The sequence below is a fragment of the Drosophila yakuba genome, chromosome 3R (genome assembly GCF_016746365.2).
Source record: "Drosophila yakuba strain Tai18E2 chromosome 3R, Prin_Dyak_Tai18E2_2.1, whole genome shotgun sequence".
NCBI lineage: Eukaryota > Metazoa > Arthropoda > Insecta > Diptera > Drosophilidae > Drosophila > Drosophila yakuba.
Genome location: NC_052530.2, coordinates 9,058,171 through 9,069,697, shown reverse-complemented (window position 1 = coordinate 9,069,697; position 11,527 = coordinate 9,058,171). Strand labels below are relative to the sequence as shown.

The following is an 11,527-nucleotide window of genomic DNA, read 5'->3' as shown; positions in this document are numbered from 1 at the left end:
AGTTTTAAGCTGGCCCCAAAGCTGCGCTCTCTGAAGCTTGGAAGCTTTTGAGTGCTTGCAATGAGTAGGTAAGTAAATTGGTATAAATTTTACACAGCCTATTGCCAATCTCTTTTAAAATCGGTATTATTATTATTATTACTTACGTATTGCGTATTATTAATTACTTATTTTCTACTCAACCCCTTACTCATGGACATTTTCTAGTGTTGTATAACTTTCAGAAAGCAACCCTGACTGCGGCTAAGACGTCACAGGTTTCTTCAACCACCTCTTTCAGCCAAACAACACACAAACACACAGAAAGTTGGAGACTTGTGCGCCTGCGCGAGTTTAACGATTTCCCAGTCAAGCTAAGAAGCCACTGGCAAAATAAAGTCGAACGGCTGCAGTACTGCGTTGTTGAATTTTTTCCACAATTTGTGGATATCAAAGCGATTACAATTTTCGGATATTAATTGTGAAGGTGCAGACTCAAAAAAGTAAGGCTATTATACATTCAAGCAAGTAAAATGTAGGGCAAAATAGCCTATCGAGGAAAACCCTTTTGGGTTTTCAAGTAGCGACTAGGAAGTGATGGCTATTGCACGATTCCCTGATGCTGCAACAAACAGCAGATACAGATACAGATACAGATACTGAATGTTAGTAAGAGTGAACATCTTTTTAATGTCACGAAAACCTAAATGAAAGAAGAAAAATGTTTTAATGTGGGACTTTCCCATTGAACTTGGCTTCTAGAAGTGGAAAAACCTGCGAGCTTCGTGTGCGTGATGATTCATGCGACCCCAGACGAGCACCCAAATGGCTCATGTGTGTGTGTAGTGTGTGTGTACTCTCCCGCTCTCTTGGCAGAAAGTGTGCCTGAGTGGGTGTCCTCAAGTAATGCAAATAACAACAAAAGCCAAACGTCAGCAATACCTGAGCAGAAAACAGGCAGCTGCTGCCCACGAAAAAGCCTCTAGCCTACATTTGTGCGCAAAATCGAAGCACGCTATACTATTCTTCACGTGCCACTGAAAGTTGCAAACATCCAAAGACAACCATCCAAACTTTTCCTCCTCACTTTGAAACCAATGACTAATGACTAATTGTTATTCCACACAGCCGCCAGGAACATCGAGTGCAAACGTGCTGAGAGCGGCGAAGCCAAATCCATTTAAAATGGCCGAAGAGTATATTCCAGATGCCAGCGTCATGGACACGAGTAAGTAACATATTGCAGCGGCCAATGCGGCCTTTGTGTCCGATCTGTCCAATTTGCTCATTAGGAACTCGTTCAAAGTGTTGCACAGAAGCTGTGCCCAACTTTTTCGGTGGCCATGAATTATTAATTCGGGTCTTTGTGCCTGCGTTGTGGGCATATCACTCGGGGTGTCGGTTTCGATGGGTTACAAATGTGTTATTTGCTAGGGTGAAGTGAAGAATGAATATGCAAAAGTTAATGTTCCTGTGTATAAGGTTTAATGACAAAGGAGGTCTATAAACAACTCACAGCTGTTAATGGGGAAAAGTTCTTTCTCATGTGCTCAGGTGTGTTCTAAGAATTTCTTTTTATTTCAAAATTAGTAAAAGCTAGAAAAATTTATTTATTTATTGGATACTCTTAATTAATTAACAGGGTAACAGAAAAGTATGATTTATTTTGATAAAATGTTTAGTTCTATGGAATTGCTATGCTCCAAATTCCTTCTAATTATCCCATTAAGAGGTTTAAGAGATTGCATATTAACCGTTCATTTATGTAATCTGAGCTGATTGGTAGTTTACAGTGGGTTTTTATTGACTTCCAAATCATTATTTGCAAATTTTAATTTTAGAACTGACACTAGCAAAAGAAAAATAACATTAGACCTGTTTTTGGGTACAACTACAACTTCCTTCCTGACCTGCTTTCTTTTCAGTTGTACCCGCCATCCTGGGACTGACCGCGGCTGCTGTCCTCTCGTCGGTGGCGTGCATCTGCGCCCGGCAGATGCGCCTCCGGAACAAGAAACAGAGCCAGCACGACGCCTCGTTCCCCTTCCAGCCGACCCGGCGACCGACCGCCGTTCGATCGCCCAGCGGCCAGCCGCCGCACTACTTGAAGAAGTCGCCCTCGCCGACTGGAGGCAAGCAGATGGGTCTGCTATCGCCGATGCAGGACCAGTCCACCTCCCCGATCGCGCAGCCAAATGTGAAGTACATCGAGGAGGGCGACGGACCTGCCCAGCATCCGGAGCAGCAGAATGGCAACCAACTGACCGTGGTGGATGGCAACGGATTGAAGCACTCGCTGCACAACAGCCTCCACCACTCGCCGGTGGAGACGATCGCCAACGGAAGTGTGACCATTACCCTGGACGACCATTCGCTGAGCAACGGGAAGGAGTTGACCGTGACCGACCAGTACGGAAAGCTGGGTACCATCTACTTTAAGCTGCGCTACTTGGCCGAACGGAACGCCCTTATGGTCTCCATCATCCGTTGCCGGGGACTCCCCTGCAAGGGAGGATCGAGCGGAACCGGAGATATTCCCACTGGCATGAACGGACGGACTCAGGCGGCTACGGATCCGTATGTCAAGCTGCAGCTGCTGCCAGACAAGCAGCACAAGGTCAAGACCCGTGTGGTGCGAAACACCCGGAATCCGGTTTACGACGAGGACTTCACCTTCTACGGCCTGAACATGAACGACCTGCAGAACATGTCGTTGCACTTTGTCATCCTGAGCTTCGATCGCTACTCGCGCGACGACGTTATTGGCGAGGTGGTGTGCCCATTGAACTCCATCGAGATCGGAGACATTTCCAAAGAGGCTTTGTCCATCAGCAAAGAGATCCAGCCACGGAGCCTGAAGATTCGAGCCCAGGGTCGCGGGGAGCTGCTCATCTCCCTCTGCTGGCAACCAGCTGCAGGTCGTCTCACCGTCGTCCTGCTGAAGGCCCGGAACTTGCCTCGCATGGATGTCACCGGACTGGCCGATCCGTATGTCAAGATATATCTCCTCTATAATGGCCAACGCATCGCCAAGAAGAAGACGCACGTGAAGAAGCGCACTCTGAGTCCCGTTTTCAACGAGAGCTTCGCATTTGATATTCCCGCTGCCGAAGTGAGTAGTAATATATCAATTTACTATTTTTTTTGTTTAACGCAACACCATAAAATAACTCTGAATTACCTAAGAGCCTTAGGTAGGTTGTTAAGTATTTATTGTATGTTGTACTTCTCATTAAGTATAATAGTAGAATTTAAATATTTGCGGACTACTTGTAAAAGGCTTTTCTTAATTTTTGCACTTAACTTGGAAATAAGTAATAGTTTTAAGACCCATAAGTAAGCAATCTTTAATGCAATCGTATACAATTACAGGGCGCTGGCGCCAGTCTTGAGGGTGTGTCTTTGGAACTGATGCTGCTCGACTGGGATCGCGTGACCAAGAATGAGGTAAGTCGAATGGGAGGACCAATGCCAACGACTGGATAATGGCACACTCGAAATTTTCACAGGTCATCGGTCGGCTGGAGCTGGGCGGACCGAACTCGAGCAGCACCGCTTTGAACCACTGGAACGAGGTCTGCAACTCGCCCCGCCGCCAGATCGCCGAGTGGCACAAGCTGAACGAGTAGGTGGGGGGCAGGAAGCACCTGGGCGCAGGCGCCCCTTTATGAGGGGGCAGGAAGCAGGAGCTGGCCACCGGAACGAGAGTCAGGCACTGAGGCTCATCGGCATGAGCTCGCTGCAACAATGAATTTCTCTCACTTTTGGCATATGATTGCATATGGGTTCATTTTGTTTTCCATTGTTTGTTTATATTACACTTGATTTTTGGAAGATCACTTGCTTTGACTTTGATGCAAAATTAATGAGAGATAATTGGTCGTTTACGCCACAAGCAGAAATTAAATATTTACCAAGCAACCACTAACTAAATTAAATGTATTAGAAAATGTTTAGGACCCGAAAAGTGCATGTAAGTGTAAGATAACGCAAAAACATCTCAATATAGACATGTTTGCATATGAGAATACGTAAGGCCGAAGAATTATTCATCTATTTTAATCGACACGGACTTTGTTGCTGTATAAAACTTTACTTCTACACTTTTTGTTACTTATATCCACGTATGATTTTTATATAACAGTTATAGTTATATTTAATGTGCCCACCATTCAGTGGTTGATTTCCACAAAGAGATAAATGTGTTATTAACCATGCATCTGTATAAAATATTTATGATATCTAACGTTTAAGCATAATGTCTGTACAATTTAATTTAAATTTTTTTAACATTTTGGTTTGATTGTAAAGACCTAAAATATACCCTTGATTTAATTGATGCTAGACACCAGATCTGCACACACCAAAAGCTCTTAAAGTGTGTCCAGAACGAAGCAAGAAAAGATGCTTACTGCTTAACACTTTATAGGTACTCTTAAAAATAAATGAAATAACTAAAACTACAAATAAAACAAAACCAATGAATCTAGAGAGAACACGCAGCAGAATGCTTAGCACCAAGAAGCTACAAAACCACACACAAATCGATCGAAAAAGTCAGAAAACATTGATTCGGAGAGGAAACCAACACAATACAATAATGTAAGCAGCATAGTACATGTAGGAATCAATTACCAATAACATACTCTAGAGTATAACCACTCACGAATAGCTCAAACCGAACGCAATAAGCACTACAGGTGTATCTAGCGGCACTACCTTTGAAGGGAATTGGTAAAGAACCCCGAAAAAAGCATAGCTTAACGAAGACACCGAATCATTATCCACTACTGATATTAAGTGTACTGAATACAATTATGTACTATACCAGATCTATATAGACATCAGCCCGCTTCTACGTATATTTTGTAAACTGAGTGTTAGAGCATTAAACTTCATTGAATAACTACGAAACTACGAGTATACAAACATAAGCATATATACAAGCATACACAGCGATTCGATAGAATGGCAGATACAACTTCAATTCGTGTCCAATCAAAACTTCAATTCGTCTAATGGAAAAACAATAATTACCAATACATATGCGCTGAGTTTTTGCGGAGGAACCCAAATTATATGAGATGTGTATAATTCTACATTATATATAATTGTAATTGTAAGCTACATCAAATGGTTAATTTCCGTAATAAAAGGTATTATATAAAACAATGTGCAGTGCGTATTATTGATATACATATGCATTAATCTGTGTCTTATCAGTCTTCGTACATGTACTAGAGTAAATAAAGCTAAGGCAACTGATAAGCAGAGATTCGTTTGCATCGCGTACAGTACAAGAACCGCTCTTCTCGGAAGAGGTTACACAATTTCGCTTTCAAAACTGTTTGGTTTTTATATAGTATTTTAATCGTTTTAAACATGAATCGCGCCGGATCGGGATTTCAGTTAGCTTTTCTTTTCGTACTTGTGTGTAGTCTAGGTAAGAGTAGTTGAAGTATTTAAGATGAAGCGATCACGAAAGACTATGATTGCTATATCGCTTTACCTTATTTTTAGATTGGTCGCTTGCCTTTAAGTGTAACACTAAAATCAATAAGACTCTCTTGGAGAACCAAATATGCGACGGCGTAGTCGATTGCTTGGGAGATGAAAATTCCGATCAGCCAGATGAAAGGTTTGAATTATGTTATAGCAAGGTCTGCGAGGACGAGAGTTTTTATCGCTGCACCTATGGAGGGTGCTTAAATGGAACTTTGAAATGCGATGGAAAGATTGACTGTTGGGATGGCAGCGACGAAAATAAATTCGAATGCTTGGAGGATGCCAATCTACAAAATGAGTACGAAGACCTCAAAGGGGGTTGTGTGTAAGTTGTATTTGCTGTGAAACACAATTGATAACGTTTCGATTTCTGAAAATTAAGTATATCTACGTAAAATGGTGTCCTAATCCTCGTATTAATTATTAGGGACGAACTTACCAACTAATTCGGCTTAAATTACCATTACCATACTTACGTAATGAGTCTATAGACTGGAAGGACTGTTAAAACTTTCACACAAATATTCCAAATGCCAGTATAAATGTATACATTGCAGAGATGAGGATTTGTTCGATTGCAAGGGGTCCTGTCTGAACTGGAGTCAGGTGTGCGATGGACTGGCGGATTGCAAGGACGGCAGCGATGAAGACCCCACACTTTGCACGGCATTCGAGTGTCCGCCACCGGCATTCAGATGTCTTTACGGTGCCTGTGTTAGTCCGAAAGCTGTGTGTAATCACATTCCCGATTGCCTAGATGGCTCCGATGAGATGGCGGAAATTTGCATGGCCAGGAACCCATCCGTTGATCACTTGGGTCAGGATGTCAAAAACGGCTGGAAAGTGAGGCACTGCAGGCTAGAAAATCCGTCGGGATCCCTGGTGGTGGAAAACTACGTGGGTGGGACTACCTTTCTAAGAAACGCTTTTGTGCCCGACAAGACCGTCGTTCATCTAAGCTGCCGCAATGGATATGGTCTGATCGGCGAGGAGAAGAACATTTGCGACGCAGACCAGTGGCGGTATCCCTTAGCCAGCTGCGTGCCCCAGTGCAAGCACGTCGGTAAACTAAGCCACACGAGGCAGTGCTTTCTGCCTACTGGCCCGATCGACTGCGATCAGTCGTTGCTGCCAATGCTCACTATAATGTCGGTCACCTGCTCGTCCGGGTATGAAAAAACCGGAGATGATGGTTGGCAGTTCTGCAACAAAACCGGAGGTTGGGTAATTTTTGGTAACAATGAGCTGCCGACCTGCGAGCCGATCTGTGGTGTTTGGAAGCTGAAAAACGCTACAGCATCGTCGTCTCCTCCATGGTTGATGAATGTTTTTCAGAGAGGTCACAAACCTGAGTTTACGGCTGTCTGCATCGCTACCATCGTGTCGCCGTATATTGTGGTGACCACGGAGCGCTGTTTCGGTGAGGTGTCCATCAAGAGCGTGGCATCCACGGAACCTGTGCTCTATACTGTCGCCGAGGGGGAAATCTACGGTAACAGCTTCTTGGCCCACGAACCCCATCCGTATAAGCTGCATAACGTATCCTATATACACTATGTTAGGTAAGTCATGTGGCGAATTTAGCAATACTTCGGTCTCTCAATAGGTAATAATTGAAAGGGCTTCTGAGATTTGTACCCCATTTTTTTTTGTGTTCCGGCTTATTGTTTGAATAAATTACATTATTTGGGCTATGCAGTAGAGCTACAAATATTAAAGCCCATATGAAAGGATCTCATAGTACTTAATATTCGTAACAGCAATACCTTGTAATTGTATTCATCGCCTGATATGAAACTTTTACAAATCATTATTGAAGCCAGAGAGGTACTGCGATTTTTCATAGAGAAATAACAAATTTCATTCCAATCGTTTTCTAGGGTATCAGATGGAAAGAATGCAGGTACTTTGGCCCTGGTGCACTTGGTGCAGCCCCTAGAGTTCCACATGAAGTTGAGACCCGTCTGTCTTACGGAAGAAGTTACTGACAACTGGGTAACCGTCGGAAATTTCAAAGGTGTTAGAGCGGGCCAGCCAAACATCGATGATAGGAGGCAACCAGATCGCCACGAGCTTAAGGAAGTAATTATCGATGAGCGTATGAAATACCATATAAGTGTGTTTAAACAGGACATCCTGAATGATATTGCCGAGACACATGCAAAGGAGAACATTTAATTCACTTTATTACGGGTTGAGTTTGTGGTTAGTCGAAAATCAATTTACATCAACTGAGGAACACACATCTACTATTGACAATTATATAAGTACGTATGCATATTCAGCTGGATATCCAATCCAAGTCCAACCGGGAACTGTCCGTGTATTTGCATATCTTAGCCATTGAATCGTTTTGTAATCTGCTGTAAACGTTAGACGGTAAAACAAATAATCATTTAGCTCGGCTATCTGAATACCCCGAATGTTTCTATTTAATGCGTGTGTATGTGGAGTGTGTGTGGTTCAAAGTTCATTTGCTATTCACTTAACTGTAGGTATTTTCTTTTGTGTTCCATTTTCGTTTTGTCTTTACATTGAGATTGCGTTTTGGAGTTAAACACTAGCTATCGGTTAGTTTAACGTTAATTTAGATTAGGATTAAAATTAGAATTACATTATTTAATAATACATTACATTTGATGTTGTCATACTCGTATTCACGTTTAGGTTGAGTTTCTGCCATTTAGTACGAAATTTTATAGGACACATTCAGTTTGCTTAGTAACTGCAGTAAAAACGCTCTTTAAAATGTTTGATTTTCATCAATTCTCCGCTGGTTTGTTAATTTCGATCTCTTCAGTCTTTCCAAAAATTAGTGCATCTCTTTTCGGTTTTGTTTTAATTTATATTTTTCGGTTTTAGCAACTGCCAACATATACTTAGAAATGTTTTTTCAAAATAGTTTTCATCTATCGCATAGTTTCATTTATAGTTGTAAACACATTTGATTTTTTTGAATTCATTTTGCATTTTGTGTTTCGTTTTTCGAGGAGATTCTCTCGGAAATATCTGTATTTAATACGATACACCTAAACAAATATATATGAGGATTTGTATTTAAATGTACGTTACGTTTTCTTGTAAGTTCCTTTAGGTGATGTTGTATATCTATGTACAAATATATCGGCTCAGTGAGCAGTTTTTGATGTCTGCTTCAAAATCATTGCTTCAAAATTGCGAGATCCGTGTGCATCGAAAACAAATTCATTTCCAATTATATATATACAAGCGGCCATATACGAGGTCCTGGAAAACTAATCACTTGACGGGATAACTTTTACTGGACATACACGTTTATATCGCAGGATCTTTATCGGAACTGGTGCTTGTGTTTCAAGACATTGTGTAAACATAGGCATGGACGGTGTTTTTCAAATTAGAGTACGTATCGTTGGCCATTTACAGAGTTCTTATCGAGTGCGCGGAACACCCTTAACTTAACCCAAGAAGATCTACAAAAATTACAAAATGACCTTCACTCGCTACAACTAACTACAAATTAATACTGTACAGGAATGCACGCCTCGCCTCCGCTTGGAGAACGGATGAACAACTGATGAACTACCTTCAACTTAGAAGTAGGCCCCCAGCTATCCCTTGTCCTTCCCAGGACCCACACTCACGCCCAGGAGGTGCTCCCCCGCCATCAATCCCGCCGGCTGGTGGGCGTAGTTGCGGATCTGGTGCAGCGAGATCAGCTGGTTGGGGAACCCGTTCGCGTTGTTCTGGTTCACGTTCTTGTTCGGGAAGCTGATGGCATCGTAGAGATAGGGCCGCTGGGCCATTGGGTGGTGGCTCAGAGAGTTCAGGTGCGGGGGCATCGAGTTGATCGGCGTGAACGCCGAGTTGCTGTTGGCTTTCGTTATGGATGCGGCATCATAGGGACCTACGGCGCTGGGCGTCGAGGCTGTTGAGAAGATTTGAAGAGGCCGAAAGCAGCCAGATGTTAGTTGGGAACTAAAGATTCTTCATCGGTTTTTATAACAACAATTATTTTAACTTATTGCCAAATCATAAAACAAAACAAGACAGCATGCAGATTGCAGTCGTAACGTTCTAGCTTATATAGTTCCTGAGATCTCGCCGTTCATACGAACGGACAGACAGACGGATATGGCCAGATCGACTCGGCTTTTGGATCCTGATGAAGAATATATGTATATACTTTATATGGTTACATACTATTCAAAGAATCTAGTATACCCTTTTGTTCTTAGAACAACGGGTATAATGACTGAATAAATAACTGGCTTTTTCTATTTCAAATTATTATATATGTCAGAGGCCAAAACACTGGGACTAAGAATTATGTTGAGCATTAGAAAGTATGTGTACTCTATATAAAAATGGGTTTTGTAATTATCTAATGAGCTCTTAAGCTTTGCAAAAACATAAGAAATAGGAAAACAGCCTAGCATTGTCTTGGTAGGTGCATTAAAGATCGGATGACTTACCAATATCCTCCCGCACAGGATCGGGCATGCGATGATGGGGCTGCAACTCCGTACCGTGTCCGTTGCTTTGGGCTCCGTTAGGAGCCGTCGGCTGCGCGTAGTGGGTTTCCATGCTGTGCTGCGGAGGAGGCTGCTGCTGCGGATGGTGGTGTTGCTGCTGCTGCTGTTGCTGCTGCTGCTGCTGGGGCGGGACATGTTGCTGCGGCGGGACTCCGTGCTGCGGATGGTGGTGGTGCGCCTGCTGCTGCTGTTGCTGCTGCTGCTGTTGTTGCTGCTGCTGGTGCATCACCTCCATGGCGTTGGCTGCAGCGGCCGAGTCCGGACTTACCTTTGGCCAGTAGCCGTTGTCGCTGGGGGCAATGGAGACGGGGGGCAAGCCCAAGTTATTGCGCTGATGCTGAGCGGGATTGGGCGGCGGGGGCGGTCCATTGGTCGGGTTTGCCGACCCTCCGGCAGCTGCAGCGGCCGCCGCTGCAATGGCCGCCGCACTGCCCGGCACGATAGGTGGTCGCTTGTCCGTCCGCTCCGCGTGCTTCTGCATGTGCTTGGTCAGGTAGGTCTCCTGAGTGTACGACTTGCCGCAGTACTGGCAGATGTGCGTTTTTAGGTGCTTCGACTCCTTGTGCTTGGGGATGTGCTCCAGCAGCGAGGGCTCGTCCGAGAAGCACTTGTAGCAGGAGTTGCACTTGAACGGCTTGTCCGTCTGGTGGCACCGCGAGTGCGACTGCAGGTTGGAGAGCTGCGAGAAGGCCTTCTGGCAGCCGGGATGCCTGCACTTGTACGGCTTGTCGCCCGTGTGCGTCCGGATGTGTTGCTGCAGATGCGAGAGCTGCGTGAACTTTCGCTGGCAGATCTCACAGCGGTACGGCTTGATGCCCAGGTGGATCCGGGTGTGCTGCGACAGATACGACGAGTTGGCAAAGGCCTTCGAGCATTGTGTACACTTGTACGGCTTAGCCTCTCGCATGTGGATCTGTGTGTGCAGCTGGAGATCAGCCTTCGAGCTAAAAATCTGCGGACAGAGAATCGGTTATTTAGACTTGGGTCACAAACGGATTACGGATGCCTGGCTGCTGGTATAACTAGTAATAGGGTACATAAAACCTGCTCCTTTTTATACCCGTAGAGTAAAAGGGTATACTAGACTCGTCGCAAGTAGGTAACAGGCAGAAAAATGCGTTTCCGACCATATAAATTATTTATCAGGGTCAATTGCCGAGTCGATCTGGCCATGTCCATCCGTCTGTCTGTCCGTCTGTCGTCTGTCGTCTCTTCGTCTGTCCGTATGAACTTCGAGATCTCAAAAACTTTAAAAGCTAGAAAGAAAGCATACAGACTCCAGAGACATAGATGCAGCGCAAGTTTAACGCTTCATGTTGCCACGCCCCCTCTAACGTCCACAAATCGTCCAAAGCCTGCGAAGTCCAAACTTTTGAACATTGTTTTGATATTTTTTCATTTTATAATTAGTCCTGTGAATTTCTCTCCAAAAATCTTTATGCCACGCACACTCTAATGCCCACAAACCGACAAAAACGGTTAGTGTTGAAATTTCTCTAGTTCAGTAACGGGTATTAGATAGTCGGGGA

The 11,527-nt window shown here is 43.9% G+C and overlaps 3 protein-coding genes across 8 annotated transcripts in view; 2 read left to right on the top strand and 1 right to left on the bottom strand.

Moving 5' to 3' along the window:
• The first annotated feature begins 326 nt into the window (after positions 1–326).
• On the top strand, positions 327–5,151 carry LOC26534532 (synaptotagmin-4). The gene is made up of 5 exons (XM_039376587.1): positions 327–482; positions 1,108–1,207; positions 1,905–3,091; positions 3,352–3,426; positions 3,489–5,151. Exons 2-5 carry the CDS (start codon positions 1,165–1,167, stop codon positions 3,606–3,608), a joined length of 1,425 nt encoding a protein of 474 aa, XP_039232521.1. The 5' UTR covers positions 327–482; positions 1,108–1,164; the 3' UTR covers positions 3,609–5,151.
• A 160-nt stretch (positions 5,152–5,311) lies between these two features.
• Positions 5,312–8,644, top strand: LOC26536143 (modular serine protease). Its single transcript, XM_015192056.2, has 4 exons — positions 5,312–5,422; positions 5,500–5,809; positions 6,042–7,046; positions 7,365–8,644. Exons 1-4 carry the CDS (start codon positions 5,362–5,364, stop codon positions 7,660–7,662), a joined length of 1,674 nt encoding a protein of 557 aa, XP_015047542.2. The 5' UTR covers positions 5,312–5,361; the 3' UTR covers positions 7,663–8,644.
• The window catches only part of LOC6536060 (zinc finger protein rotund), a 37,571-nt gene continuing 33,697 nt past the window's right edge, over positions 7,654–11,527 (bottom strand). For all 6 annotated transcript variants that reach the window (XM_039376583.1, XM_002096634.4, XM_039376584.1 and 3 more), the window contains 2 exons: positions 9,939–10,950; positions 7,654–9,391 (listed from right to left, as the gene is read on the bottom strand). In XM_039376583.1, coding sequence (XP_039232517.1) covers positions 9,075–9,391; positions 9,939–10,950 — 1,329 coding nt within the window. In that variant the 3' untranslated portion in view covers positions 7,654–9,074. The remainder of the gene's footprint in view (positions 9,392–9,938; positions 10,951–11,527) is intronic.